We start from the raw sequence: 15,294 nt of genomic DNA, 5'->3' as shown, positions 1-15,294 counted from the left end.
CAGGAACAGAGAGAGAAAGACAGGAACAGAGAGAGAAAGACAGGAACAGAGACAGAAAGACAGGAACAGAGACAGAAAGACAAAGGGAAGTTTGTGCTTGCATTGGGAACATCACATTCAAAATCATAGGAAATATACCAGTCTATGCCTGGTGCCCCCAGCTGAGAGCACTTCACCGTCTAGAGTGGAACATTGCACACTATTGTGGAAATATGGATTTTTCTGGTCAGTTATGTCCCCTATCTTGGACCCCAACGGTTCCATGTGCATGTCACAAGTACATGTATGTTCCCTCCAGTTCCAGTTATGAAGACGCAAATACATGTGCGTCCACCGTCAACATGTCCTTTGTCAGATCCGCCATGAATAGGCCGGATATTCCCTTCCTAAGTACGAAAGGCCACCGGTTTTATATGGTTCACTTATGCCATTTTACAGTCCAGGCAAGTAGGCCCTGATTCTGTCATCAAACTCTTCTTGCCTTCTGCCTCTGAAAGCTCCAGTCTGAGCCTGCATCTGTGACCATGAACTTTGTCTCATTCTCTGCGCGGCTCACGAAGCCTGACATCAGCCTATTCTCTGCCAAGAACTGTATTTCACCTTCGAATTATCTGCTTCCCCCTCAGCCGATGCATTCCTGCCTAGTAGCTTAAGTAAACATTCTTCCAGTTACCGAGCAAAAGGCCGACTTCTCTGTCCTCATGCAAGTAATTCATAGCCCTGTTACCATGGAATATTCCTACCCCCTTGCATTCAGTGTAGACACTTAGACGCTTGTACACGCACGCACAGTCAGTATAGAATAGATTCTGTCCGAGAGTCCTTCTTTTATGGATAACATAGTTCTTTAAACATAGGATGTTAGATATGATTTGGGATTAGGTTGACTTGACCCCCCAGACTTCTCGTCTCCACATATAGAGCTAAATGTCAAGTCCCCGTCACCCCCCTAGTTACACGTCAATTACACGTCATACTGCTGCGCGCGCATCTATGCCAAGTATTATCTTATAGATCCACCTATGTATTACATCACAACCAATCATGTTCCTTTTTACTCATTATTACACCCATTTTCGGTTACGCAGACCAAACGTCAATTTCCTTATCAATTGTTACGCCTACTGTATTCACTTCATTATAATGTATGTACTATAAAAGTTACTTCTTGTCAATAAAGTGTGTGTTTTCACTTCCTGAACCTTCGTGGTGACGGAACATTGGGAGCAACCGATTATAATCGAATTAATGGAATAAAGCCCATTTCGAACCTCTAATACCACGGATTCTGCCTCTCATTTTATTGAGCTATTTTACTATGTTCCTGTATCAAATTCAGTCCCGGTAAAGGAGAAATATTTACCACATGATGGCGCCCGAACAGGGACACTTTCTCATCTCACGCGCCGGCGGTGCGTTGCAGGCCCGGTCTCCTGCCACAGCTGGACGGACAATAACGCGTACCAGCAGGATTTCCTGTATCTCCCTCCGGTCAAGCGGGGGCGACTGAGACTGCGATCAACACCCAGACGAGGCGGTGAGAAGTGCGAAGTATCCCGACCAGAGCCTAGCTGAGAGAGCAAGATCCGAGGTATACAGAGACCCACCAGTCCGAAGTCAAGCCCAGTGTCCGACGAGTCGAGTCGAGTCGAGTCCGGTCCGGTTCAAGTTCAAGTTACTGAGGCCTTCCGTTTCCGAAGCTACCCGGTGAGTACCATTGCTGGGGAGGCATTTCTGACGTGCACATAGGTTGTGCCGGTCAAGACGGGTTTGGGTACACAAATCCGGTCTGCACTGTTTTAGCAGTGTATCTGTACTGTTTAGCAGTATATCAAGTATTCCGAAGTATTCCGAAGAGTCTAGTTATTGTCTAGTTATTGTCGAGAATTAAGCTTGGTGATTAGTTATGCAGACGATCATCATTGTTGTTTCAGTTAAAGGTATAATGTTAAATGTTTAAAGTGTTTAAGTATGTTCTGTATATCGTGGTATGAATGACTGTTCATTATCGTGTTTATTGTATTAAGTCTGTTCAAATTCAAGTATCAGGTCAAAAATCAAGTATAAGGTCAGCTCTCAATATGCCGCTCTTTTCGAAATTAAGACAGATCACTACCAGAAAAGGGGTTCTCGAAGAAGCCGTCCCTATTCCTCCTAGGGACACTCCAGGGCACTTTATGTATCACAAACATGGCTTAGACGCTATATTATTTCTTGATTTATGGGTAGACTATACCAAGGGATTACCAGAAAGTCAGAGGTGGCCCACAGCGGGGACCTGGGATGCAGAGTGCATCATGAAAGTCGAGGAAGAGTTATGGAAAAGGAAAGTCAGACAGTCACAGAAAGACGCCGTTGAATTATGGCGTAAAGAATCACATAGACGAACAGAAAAAGCACGTAGACCGGAAGAGAAGAGTAAAGAGAATTCCAATAAAGTTCGAGAGAATCTATTAATTGAGGAAGGTATCCGAGTGAAATCAGAACAAGTAGACAGACAAAGAAATGCCCTTATGAATGGTATGTATCCCCTTCTGGCCGAAGGATTACCTAAGGCTACTCCAGAAACACCAAAAGACTTGCCAACCCCATTGTTCCCAATAAAGGTACATCCTAAGGGGCATCCTAGAACCGCAGAAGATGTTTTTCTTTCCTCATATTTAGATGACGCAGCTCCCGAGTATGCTAATTCCGCCCCACATAGACCGCATACCAGGGAGGTTCAACGCCAAGATCCAGTGCCCGTATCCCTACAGCAACAAATCGAGTCACAAGTTCCGGCAAGCACATCTGTTTCTGTATCCGCTCCTACAGCTACTTCTATGGCTGTGCCCACACCTGTAGTTGCTGTGTCACGTTCGACGAATCCTTTTACACCCGACGCCCCAGATGGGGCCGCGGGAGGAGCTACCAATATCTTTTCTACGCCACCCAGAATAAATAAACTTACTTTTCAAGAGTCAGCGCATTCACGTACACCCAAACTCCTTAGTGCCCGTGCGCTTAAGGAACTTCTTATAGATTGTAGATATGACCCGGTGCCTGGAAAAGAGGACGAAATGACCCTAGCATCATTGCGTATCAGACGAGCCGCAGTGTATTTAGCGAAGTTACCAGGAATGACTGCGCATCTAGATAATATATATCATTTTGTCCAAACGGGGCGAGATCCAGAATGTATTTACAGAGCTATGGAATACCAGAAAGTAGAGATACAGGGGGAACTGTTACGTTTCCTCATAAACTGTGTGATCAGAAATCAAGACCGACCGGGGGTAGACCCGGAAGCAATGAAAATTCTTACAAGATGGAGCCAGAATATATCGGAAGGGAGACATGATAAACAAAATTGTATAATAGCCATGTGCCGAAAGATCCGTAAAGAAATAGAACGCCTACACGAAGAGCGATTAGAGGTAGACGAGTTCGAACAAAACGAGGAAGAAGGGTCAGGACTGCCCACAGGACAGTCGGACACCATAGCCTATGTAGGTAAAGGAAGATCTTGTAATAGGAATCAGACTAGATATCATACTGACTCAATACATCCGATATGTCCAGATAATAACAGGAATTTTCAAATACCTATAATTAATATAAGGTCTAACGAGCATTCGTTCCAAACCGCCGACAAACTACTCCGAGAACGAAGGGGTTATCATTTCCTCGATTCTATGGATGAACAAGATTTAGCCAGGGCAGCTGTCCATTGGGTGGACAGTCCCGGAAAATATAGTGATGATACAGTAGTACGCACATTTTTGAATCTTACCCCAGATGAACAAAGGTTAGCTGGGATTTATATGATTCAACAACTCATTATACTATATCGGAGTCAGCATTCGGACCCTGGTCCCTTGCCTGACATACTGACTGAATTACTTATGAATAAATGGAGAGGACCAGGTACTGAATTAATTAAAGAAATTCTAGAATCAAGAAAGCAGTATATTCTTTTTGTATGTTCAGAACATGTTCCATTGTCCGTCAAGGAAAGAACTACGTATCACATAGATAGACAGAATCCCTTACGAGAAGTGCACCCAATAAAGGGTGAGGACAATCAGTTTAAACGCGTATTTGTATATACGCCCATATCGAAAATAGAATTGTTAGAAATGAAGAAAGTGGTACCCAGTCATGACAAAGACCCAGCGGGTTTTCACCGAGAAATTAAAGACATGTTACTCATGGGAGAGTATACCTACCCCGACATTATGACCATATTAAAGGTGTTGATGCCTGCTGGCATTTATGAGAAACTCAAGGAAAAAGAGTGGGAGGTAGGTGACCAAAAGATAGAATGGTCAGCATTAGAAGCAGAAGAAAGGGCCCGAGGTCCAGGTTCGGGGCTTGGGGACAAAACTAAAGCACTACCAGGTCTACTAGTACAGGTACTGCCACGTTTATTAACTACGAAAAAGGAAGATTGGGGTACAATTTCAGCCTGTAAGCAGAAGCAAGATGAAGACACTAGTGATTACTATGCCCGATTTGAAAAATGTTTTGGTATAAATAGTGGCATAAAAGCAAGTAGCGAATCATACCCACATCTGTTTGTAACAAAATTAGTAGAAAATGCTCTGCCCCCAGTAAAGAATAGAGTATTAAAATTCGAGAGTACCTGGCAAGGTAACACTCCATCACAAATGTTACAAATGTTACAGTACCATCACAATAGAATTAGAGAGGAACAAGAACATGAACACAGACGCATGAAAGACACGAAAATGAAAATGCTAGTTTCCCAGACAGTTCCAGCTGAAGGGCATAAAAGGGGTATGACACATTCCGATTCAGCAGGACCTGTAAAAGGGACATGCAATTATTGTAAAAAGCCAGGCCATTACGTACACGATTGTCCAGTTTTAAAACATAATATCGCCATAGGTAAAACACAAGAAAGATCACGGCCACTTAGACAAGATCAGAATGAACAAGGAGCTACGCAGCATGCCCAGGCCATGCCAGCCGCACAACAGCCAATACAGTTTGTGCCAGCTGCACCACCGTTGCCTGCTGCTGCCACACAGACAACAACACGACAAATGTATCAGACCGCACAGTATGAATATCCCGAGTATCAGCGTTACGCATGAACAAGCCTAGAGAGGGAAGTTGACTTACCCCTTATTGAAATCCCAGTAGACCAAGAAGGACCTTATGTACATAGTGAATTATTAGGCCAAGATAGAAAATTTCTACTCGATACAGGGGCAAGTCGAACGACCATAAAACGTAGTGAAGTTCCAGGGGCACCCCTCTCAGGCTCACAGAATATTTCCCTTGGTTTTTCAGGAAAACCTATTGTTAATGAAGTGTCACAACCTCTGCCACTTACGATAGGACCTTTGACCCGAACCACAGATTTATTGCTTACTAAATCATGTCCAGAAAATCTATTAGGAATAAAAACGTTAAAAGCTCTAGGAGCCATAATATGTTGTTCTCCGGAAGGAGTAAGATTGTTTTTACGTGATTTTAAAGGTCACTATGTGTCTAGAGACATGGATCCCCGATTACAGATTTTACCTACACGTCTATGGGCACAAGGCCCTACTGATGTTGGATGCATGAATATTACACCATATCAAGTCACATTAAAGGCAGGAGTGGTGCTACCACGAATGCGACAATACAAGTTACCACCAGATGCTGTAGTGGCTTTACTACAAATCATTGACGAGCTCATTGCCCAAGGAGTAGTTGTGGAAACAGACTCCAATATATGTAATTCACCGATAATACCGATTCTTAAACGAACAGATCCGAAGGCCCCGCCAGTATATCGATTGGTTATTGATCTGCGCGAGTTAAACAAATGCATTGTGCCACAATTCCCTGTGGTCCCAGATATCTCGTCATTACTGACAGCTATTGATTCCGAAGCGACATTCTTCACTGTAATCGATCTCAAAAATGCCTTTTTCAGCGTCCCAATAGATCCGGAAAGCCAATATTTGTTCGGATTTAGTTTAAATGGGCGTAGCTTTAAATTCACCCGCGCACCTCAAGGATTTACAGAAAGCCCCAGCATCTATAGCCAAGCACTGAAACGAGAACTTGACAGTATCCACATGCCAGTTAACACTGCTCTGCTTCAATACGTCGATGATCTGCTGATCACCGCCCGAAGCGAACCTGAATGTGAAAAAGCATCACTGACAGTTTTACGATTTCTAGCCGAAAAAGGGCACAAGGTGTCCCCTTCTAAGCTGCAATTCTGTGTCCAGCGAGTTATTTATCTTGGACACTCGCTGTCCAAGGAGGGAAGGCAGCTTACACCAGACCGCATTCAGTTGATAGCTAACATGCCAATACCCAAGACACAAAAGGAGGTGCGGGCTTTCATAGGCCTCACTTCATACTGTAGACAGTGGATCCCGCAATATGCATTTCTAGCAAAACCACTCATTCAGTTGACAACCCAGGAGGCAGCCACATCGACTGTTCTCCCTTGGACTCAAGAACATACACAAGCTTTTGAAAGCTTAAAGAAAACTTTATGTCAAGCACCTGTTTTAGCAACACCATGTTACAGAAAACAGTTTACACTCTTTGTTACAGAACGCGAAGGTACTGCTTTGTCAGTACTCACACAGGATCAAGCAGGAGCACACAAACCATGTGCTTATTTTTCTAGTACATTAGATCCCGTAGCTCAGGCTTTGCCTGCATGTCTGAAATCAGTGGCAGCGACAGCTTTAGCAATCAGACAAAGCGATGCCATAGTGTTAGGACATCCATTGACAGTTCAAGTACCACACGCAGTAGAGGTTCTTGTAAATAGAACACAAACACAACACTTGACCATAGCACGACTTACAGGGTATGAACTTACATTGTTTCAGCCACATATAGAAATCAGACGCTGTAACACATTGAATCCTGCCACACTTTTACCAGTAGTCGGAACAGACCCACTAGCCCATGACTGTATTGAAGTTATTACAATAACAACAAAACCCAGACAAGACTTAACCGATGTCCCATTGTCAGACCCAGACCTGACCTTGTATGTAGATGGTTCATGCATGAGAACAAGTACAGGAGAGTTAGTAGCCGCCTACGCAGTCACAACAGATACTGAAGTCATTGAAACTAATCGTATAAATACTTTGTCAGCTCAAGCCGCAGAACTTATCGCTCTGACACAAGCCTGTATTCAAGCCATAAATAAAAAAGTCAACATATACACTGACTCGCGTTATGCATTCGGAGTTGTACATGACTTCGGCGTGCTGTGGCGAGAGAGAGGTTATTTAACTTCCCACGGTGCCCACATTCAGCACGGACCCATCATTCATGCATTATTAGATGCAATACATCTACCCACTGAAATATCAATTATGAAATGTAAGGCCCATACAAAGGTTACTGATATCATTTCCCAAGGCAATGATCTAGCCGACAGAACAGCTAAACTGACTGCTCAAACTCAAACTCCCGACATGACAAAGACAATAGTCCCGATGCCGACACATTGTATGACAGTTAAAGATCCTACTCTTGACGTAATTGACATACAGACACATGCTACACCAGACGAAATAAAGAAATGGACTGAATTAGGAGGGATCCAAACGGACCAAGGATGGATGATGAAGGAAAGGTCTGTATGGTTCCTTCCTGATTCAATGGTCCAAGTCATAATTAACACTATACATAGTCCAGCACATTTAGGAGAAAAAGCTATGCTAGACAGCATTCAACACATTTGGTTCAATAAAAATTTACGAGCAGCAGCAAAACAAAAGGTCCGTACCTGTATGATCTGTTGTCAGTTCAACCCAGGAAAAAGTGTTCCCGTAGAACAGGGTGGATTTCATACCCCTAATCATCCTTTTGAAGTACTCCAGATGGATTATATCCAGATGGAACGATGTCGAGGATTCAAATATGTTCTCGTAGTTGTTTGTGCTCTGTCCCGTTGGACGGAGGCATACCCGGTTTCAGATTACACTGCCCCGACTACTGCCAAACAGTTGGTTCGAGAATTCTTCCCACGATACGGTTTACCACGTGCTGTTTACTCAGATAACGGCCAGCCGTTCTCATCCGAATTAATGAAACACGTTTCACTTCTGTTAGGTTATCAGTGGAAATTCCACTGTGTCCGACACCCCGAGGCAGCAGGTCTCGTAGAAAGACATAACCAGATACTGAAAATTAGAATGTCCAAAATATGCAGAGAGAAAGGTGTCGACTGGGTAGTAGCGTTACCAGTTGCACTCTTTTACATGAGAATGGTAGCACACTCTCGAACAGGGCTATCCCCGTATGAGGTGATCTTCGGTAGACCACCGAATATGTGGGGGACGCCTATACCACGCAAAATAACTGATATTGACTGTAATATGCTGACAGATTACTTGGCTTCCTTGATGTCTGCACTACAATCTTCTCGTTCACAGGTAGCTGCAGCTTTTCCCGACAACACTGAGGTGAAACCCCATGACGTTGTTCCGGGTAATCTCGTCTTTGTGAGGAATTTCGACCGAAAGACTCAGCTGGAGCCCAGGTGGAAAGCACCCAAGTTGGTCCTGTTGACCACAAGAACAGCCGTGAAGATCGAGGGCCGCAAGGGCTGGATTCATTCAAGCCACATCAAGAAATTTCATGGACTATCCTCGGATATAGACATTGTGCCCTGCACTCCCTCACAGACTGATACAAAACTCCCTTTTGTTGAACCTAACAAATCTGAAAATTACAAACTAAAGCTTAGGCCCAACCAGTCGAGCAATTTGATTGTTTAAGTCCTCTCCAAGGTGAAGCGGTTGAATTGTCTCTGACATGTATCCCTTGGACCTGAGTAGAGAAAATACCCGAAAAATGTTGAAACGACAGGCGTATTGTAAATCACTGCGTAGCCACTGCATAGTGACATTATTAATTTTGTTTTTATTGAGTCTTTTAATAATCATTACAAGTATGTTGTTGCACATATATTACCCTATTTCTAGACATGTTTATAATGTTGCTGCTGAACATTCTTTTAGTGATTTACCTCCGCATGAATTGTCTTATAGACTTGCGCTGCGCAATAACACTTTCATTAGTATGTTACATCATTCCCATCAGACTAGTAATGCCACCACTTGTTGGGTGTGTGGCCGACTCCCTCCCTATCAGAATTATGAAGGAGTCCTGCCTTTCTTTCCACATCCATTCACACATAATGGCTCCTGTGGAGCATGGTTCAGCTTAATCAATTCCATAGACTCAGACACAGCAGTTTACCAAGATCATTGGATATGGGGAAACCTGAACCTAGTTTTACTCAAAGTCTGCTACCCTGACAAGGAGGGTCGCCCCAAAAGAACAGGAACTGATCTAGAAAATGAAGTGTATGGATTAGGTAATTTTACACCTAATCTCATGATTCTAAATGTCGTATCCGAAGTTGAGCTAGTCTTACCCACCATGTCAGTATTCCCAGCAAAAGGTGAATTGTGTGTAAGAAAGGTTGGTTCCATACATATGGGCCATAGTCAATGCACTACTACAGTAGAATTCAGTGATCAAGGCAAATCTTCATTCAGAGCTTATCGCCACTCCTACTTTATATGTGGTCAGACTGCATATATGCGTCTACCTCTAGATTGGGATGGTACCTGCTACGTAGCATTCCTTTTGCCACCTGTTTTCCTAGCTCCTCCTGATTATTATAGAAATATTCATTTAGTACACAATAGAGAGCGGAGAGATCTCCCAATTGTCGATTATACTGAGACGGCATGGGACAAGTATGTAGATTTCAATAAAGGCATCTTTCCCTATATAGGTACAGTTACCAATAGTAAGCTGATACGTAGATTAACTAGAACCCTTGAAGCAGTAGTAAATGAAACTATTTCCGCCTTCGGCAATTTAACAGAAGAGCAGTCTGCTATGCGGATTGTTGTGCTTCAAAATCGTCTTGTCCTTGACGTCATCCTGGCTGATAGGGGCGGAGCTTGTAGGGTCATCGGATCAAGCTGCTGCGTATTCATACCAGAAAATTCGCCATCTGTATATAAAGCCATCACTCGCCTTCATAAGATTGTAAGCCAGATACACCAGAACCCAGGCACTTGGACTTGGTCCAGTTGGTTTTGGAATGCGGTATCGGCCTGGGGATGGAGAGTTTTATCCTTCCTAGGTATTGGCCTTCTCATACTATTCAGTTGCTGTCTATGTCTACAATGTGGACCAGCGATTTGTGGTCTGTGTGCCACATCGTGCATTCCACATCAAGATTTTCATTCAAGATCCCGGAAGAAGAAAGAAGAACAAATGATGCTATATGAACAGATCAATGGATTGATGAAGATTGATATCTCTTGAAGGGCAAGTAGGGGACAAGGAGGGAATGTGGAAATATGGATTTTTCTGGTCAGTTATGTCCCCTATCTTGGACCCCAACGGTTCCATGTGCATGTCACAAGTACATGTATGTTCCCTCCAGTTCCAGTTATGAAGACGCAAATACATGTGCGTCCACCGTCAACATGTCCTTTGTCAGATCCGCCATGAATAGGCCGGATATTCCCTTCCTAAGTACGAAAGGCCACCGGTTTTATATGGTTCACTTATGCCATTTTACAGTCCAGGCAAGTAGGCCCTGATTCTGTCATCAAACTCTTCTTGCCTTCTGCCTCTGAAAGCTCCAGTCTGAGCCTGCATCTGTGACCATGAACTTTGTCTCATTCTCTGCGCGGCTCACGAAGCCTGACATCAGCCTATTCTCTGCCAAGAACTGTATTTCACCTTCGAATTATCTGCTTCCCCCTCAGCCGATGCATTCCTGCCTAGTAGCTTAAGTAAACATTCTTCCAGTTACCGAGCAAAAGGCCGACTTCTCTGTCCTCATGCAAGTAATTCATAGCCCTGTTACCATGGAATATTCCTACCCCCTTGCATTCAGTGTAGACACTTAGACGCTTGTACACGCACGCACAGTCAGTATAGAATAGATTCTGTCCGAGAGTCCTTCTTTTATGGATAACATAGTTCTTTAAACATAGGATGTTAGATATGATTTGGGATTAGGTTGACTTGACCCCCCAGACTTCTCGTCTCCACATATAGAGCTAAATGTCAAGTCCCCGTCACCCCCCTAGTTACACGTCAATTACACGTCATACTGCTGCGCGCGCATCTATGCCAAGTATTATCTTATAGATCCACCTATGTATTACATCACAACCAATCATGTTCCTTTTTACTCATTATTACACCCATTTTCGGTTACGCAGACCAAACGTCAATTTCCTTATCAATTGTTACGCCTACTGTATTCACTTCATTATAATGTATGTACTATAAAAGTTACTTCTTGTCAATAAAGTGTGTGTTTTCACTTCCTGAACCTTCGTGGTGACGGAACATTGGGAGCAACCGATTATAATCGAATTAATGGAATAAAGCCCATTTCGAACCTCTAATACCACGGATTCTGCCTCTCATTTTATTGAGCTATTTTACTATGTTCCTGTATCAAATTCAGTCCCGGTAAAGGAGAAATATTTACCACACTATCCATAATATCACCCTGGTAGTATACGGGAATATTCATACAGTTAAAGATCAAACCTTGTCAGGGCCAAACCAAGCTTTCATCCTTCCGAGGTTGGTAAATCGGAGAAAGGTAAAACCTTTATTTACTAGAGCCTAGACAAATAGAAGTGCACTGTGAAATTCTACATAAAAACAAATTGTTATTTCCAATAATACAGAAAAGGCTGTACTGTCACGCTATAATGCTATATTCCATGGAACGCTGCACCTGGAGAAGCAACGTCTTTACAGACTGTCCATCTATAACCTTCCTTCCTAAAGTGCACAAAAGCAGAAATGTGTGATGAGGAACACACCACCTCAATATTGTCGTGAGTGTGCTGAGAATGTTGATATGTGCATTTTCTCCCAGCCTCTGGAAATGTTCTGTCATCCCAGTACATCCTTACGAAAAGAACACTGAGCTCGTGTTTTCTAGGCTGTCGCAGCATGGGTGCCTCACATCACCCCCCCCCCCCATGCTAACATGCCCTGCCCCGGAATCTATGGGCAATGGTTCGGTCATGCATGGCACGGAGCACTTCCTGTGGGGGAGGGTTCGGGGTGGTGGGGGTCCTCAGTGGCTCTGAGGTGGGGGGTACGAAGGGGCTGTTGAGAGATTACAGATGTTCTGAGACGACAAATGACTACAAATTGGGATTGGCTGTTGAATACCGAAGCCACGGTAACTACACAGCTGTTTCAAAATGTGTTTAAGTGGTCTAAAACTGCAAGGCAACCTCCCCCGGCCCCCACTCTCACATTCATTACTGTCTAAAGGAAAGGACGTGTATGCAGTGATTATGAGGTTGCATACGAATCACCCAAGCTATAAAGCAGAATTTCCTAATTGTCAGATGGACTGCGCTGTGCTTGTTTAAAATAATTAGAGTGCAGCAGGCTTCAGCAGGCCAATTTTTCCACCTCAAATTCAGGCTTTTTCAGATATCATCAGCTTCCAGTTCGTTTTGACACCGTGACTTCAGTAGCTGAAAGAGGGGAGTAGGGGGTGAGGAGAGGTTAGAAGCTGGGGGGAGGGGAAGGAAAAACGGAATTCATCTCTAGTATACATACATAGTGCAGCTCCCAAGCCGGGGAAGGACTTACTGACTGTACGGAATGGATTGGGAACCAAACGCATCCAAACTCCGAGAAAAACGAGCATCAATCTCCAATTAGAAACACATGGCCCCATAAAGATAAGAAAGTGCTTTGTGACAGTAGCAAAGCAGGAGACCCAGTCCGGATCGGAGGCGAAAGGGCATCCACAAAAACCCCTCATTTCCAATGGCAGGCCACCGTTTAATATAAACTGTGACGCAAGCCAATGGAAATGAGGGGCGGGGCTTGGAGTCCCTTTCTGAAAACCCATCATCCACAAAATCTCTCGGCGAGCAAGCAGCGCTTTGTGCTGCAACGCTAGGCGAGACCTGAAAAACCAAACTGCTGAAATAACGGTATGGCATGATGAACTGGGCAACTTTGGAATGCTTAGAGGGAAAGGGTGAGTGTTTTCTTTATCTAATATCACCGTTGTAATAGAAAGTACCATTTCAAACTTCATTTTTATGATTTAAAATGCTCTTTTGACGTGGTCTTTTCACTAGTGTTATCAATAAGAATGTTCTCCTTTTTCTAAGTGAAAAGTAAGAAGAAAGAAAAGTACATGTAGGGAAGAAAACGAACTAGAAAGCACGTAAGAGAAACAGGATTTGTAGGACAACCAAATACAATGAAATGTGATATTAAAGGGATACTAGAGAGGGCGACTCAAAAGAAACAAGAGGGGAAATAGAAAAGAAAAGAATGTGAGGGAAATAGATACAAAGAAAAATGAAACTTGGCATTTGAAGCACAGAAAGGGACTGAATAGAACAAGTAGAATCATAGCATAAACATGCGTGTTATAGAATAGGTAAAAGAGAAGAAGAAAGGTTGGCACAGTCATCTACCTTGTAGGCCTGGATCAACATGTAGAGCACTCCCGGGGCTCCATGGCACCAGTGCACAAGCAGGTCACGGGTGTCATCGACGCATGGTGGAAAATTACCCGAGGGAAACTTCAGCTGGTTGACAAAGTCCACGCTGGGCTTCACAAGGCTCTGCAAAGTGTCTTGGGTGAGGCCACAGTCTGGCTAAAAAGGGAGGAAGAAAAACACAGACTGTCAAAAAGAACGAGGCCTTGACAATTGAAAGGAGGCACTAGATAAAACTACCAATGATAAAAGGGGACCTGCTTCCAAAATATGGGCACTGTAGGTCATTAATGGGAATTAGTTGCTGGAATCATGTGCACTAGTGCCCAATGTTAAAGGTAACTGGGTAACCTCACACCTGGTTAAAAAAAATGGCTCCAGTATTAAAGCATAATTTATTTTTTGAACTCAAGGTAACGCAACGCATCTGGCATCTTATCTTCATCTCCCTGTACTGCGTACACATCATGAAAGATATTCATTATTACACAACCTAATGGTTTTGCCAGAGATCGTAATACACTGTACATCTACATATTTTGTCATATTAGAATAATGGAAAACGTTATGGAACTGCCATTTTTTCTCTCTTACCCTGGTGATCCACCTATAAAGTGGGCTAAATGGAAAAAAGGCGTTTGAAAGGTATGCACGTGTATGTGGTACCTCTCTTGGTGCTGAGAGAAGGAAATCTTTGTTACTATATTGTCATGGGTCAGAAGGTAAAACATTTTTAGATCACCTTCAGGACGTACCTGACAATATTGCTGTTGATTTAAATGAATATGAAATATGTATACAAAACTTGATTTACACTTTTTGACCAAGGTTAGCACAATTTAAGAACGTTACCATTTTGTCAAACGGGTACAAAAAGAATGAGAGTCAACAGAGAATTAGGTCACAGATCTTAGACGTTTAGCATCTTCTTGCAAATTTGGAGCCAAATGTTTCAAGCTAAATTGCGATTGCAAACGCTGAAATTCGCAGAATTTCAGCGTTTGCGATTGCAATTTAGCTGTGTGCAATGTAGGAAAGAAAAACCCACTCGCAAAATAAGGAATCGCAAAATTTGCGATTCCCTATTTTGCGCAAGCATTTAGAGAATCGCAATTTGTGATTCCCTAAATCAGAGGTCTTCAAACTTTTGTAGGTTGAGCCCCCCCAGCTGAATTCTTTTAGATGTTGGGCCCCCCCCACCTGTCAGAAATTTCTGGATTCGACCGCCACGTGCATATTCCGGGCATAACCAGCAAATAATGTTCAATACAATAAGAGTGTTTAGTAAACTGCAGGTTTGTGAGTGGGTGTGGTGAAATGACAGAGGCTTATTACACAGCTCAAAACACCACTTTTCAAGATAAAATGTGCGCAAATTGTTTTTACTAGGATGCTTTGTTTTACACATGACATAGATTGATAATAATACCACCAACATAAATATGACAGGTGTGCCTGTTTTTCAGAGACGGTCAATCTGTGGATGGATTTTTGCTACTGCCATCCTCAGGTAGTGCTCTACATTCAGGGGCAGATTTATAAGGGATGCCGCAGCGTGGCACCGCAAGCCCTTTGGCTACGCCACGCTGCGGCACTTCCGAAGCACAGGGATGCGACATATTTACAAGAATATGACGCATCTCTGTGCTTCCCCCTGCGCTGGCGCACACACTGCAGCCATGTGCTGGCATAGGCATCCTTGCACCATGGTGGTAATTTGCTATTACCTTGAAAAATGCACTTTTTAGCATTTTTCAAAGTGCCATGTGGCGCACAT

The 15,294-nt window shown here is 43.3% G+C and overlaps 1 protein-coding gene across 2 annotated transcripts in view; it reads right to left on the bottom strand.

Moving 5' to 3' along the window:
• Nucleotides 1–15,294, bottom strand: part of LANCL1 (LanC like glutathione S-transferase 1) — a 573,393-nt gene that overhangs the window by 206,606 nt on the left and 351,493 nt on the right. For both annotated transcript variants that reach the window (XM_085648591.1, XM_085648592.1), the window contains one exon: nt 13,494–13,676. In XM_085648591.1, coding sequence (XP_085504717.1) covers nt 13,494–13,676 — 183 coding nt within the window. The remainder of the gene's footprint in view (nt 1–13,493; nt 13,677–15,294) is intronic.

Source organism: Triturus cristatus, chromosome 3_2 (assembly GCF_964204655.1).
Source record: "Triturus cristatus chromosome 3_2, aTriCri1.1, whole genome shotgun sequence".
In the NCBI taxonomy this organism is placed as follows: Eukaryota; Metazoa; Chordata; class Amphibia; order Caudata; family Salamandridae; genus Triturus; species Triturus cristatus.
Note: the sequence above shows the minus strand (reverse complement) of the source record. Positions and strands in the feature narration are given on the sequence as shown.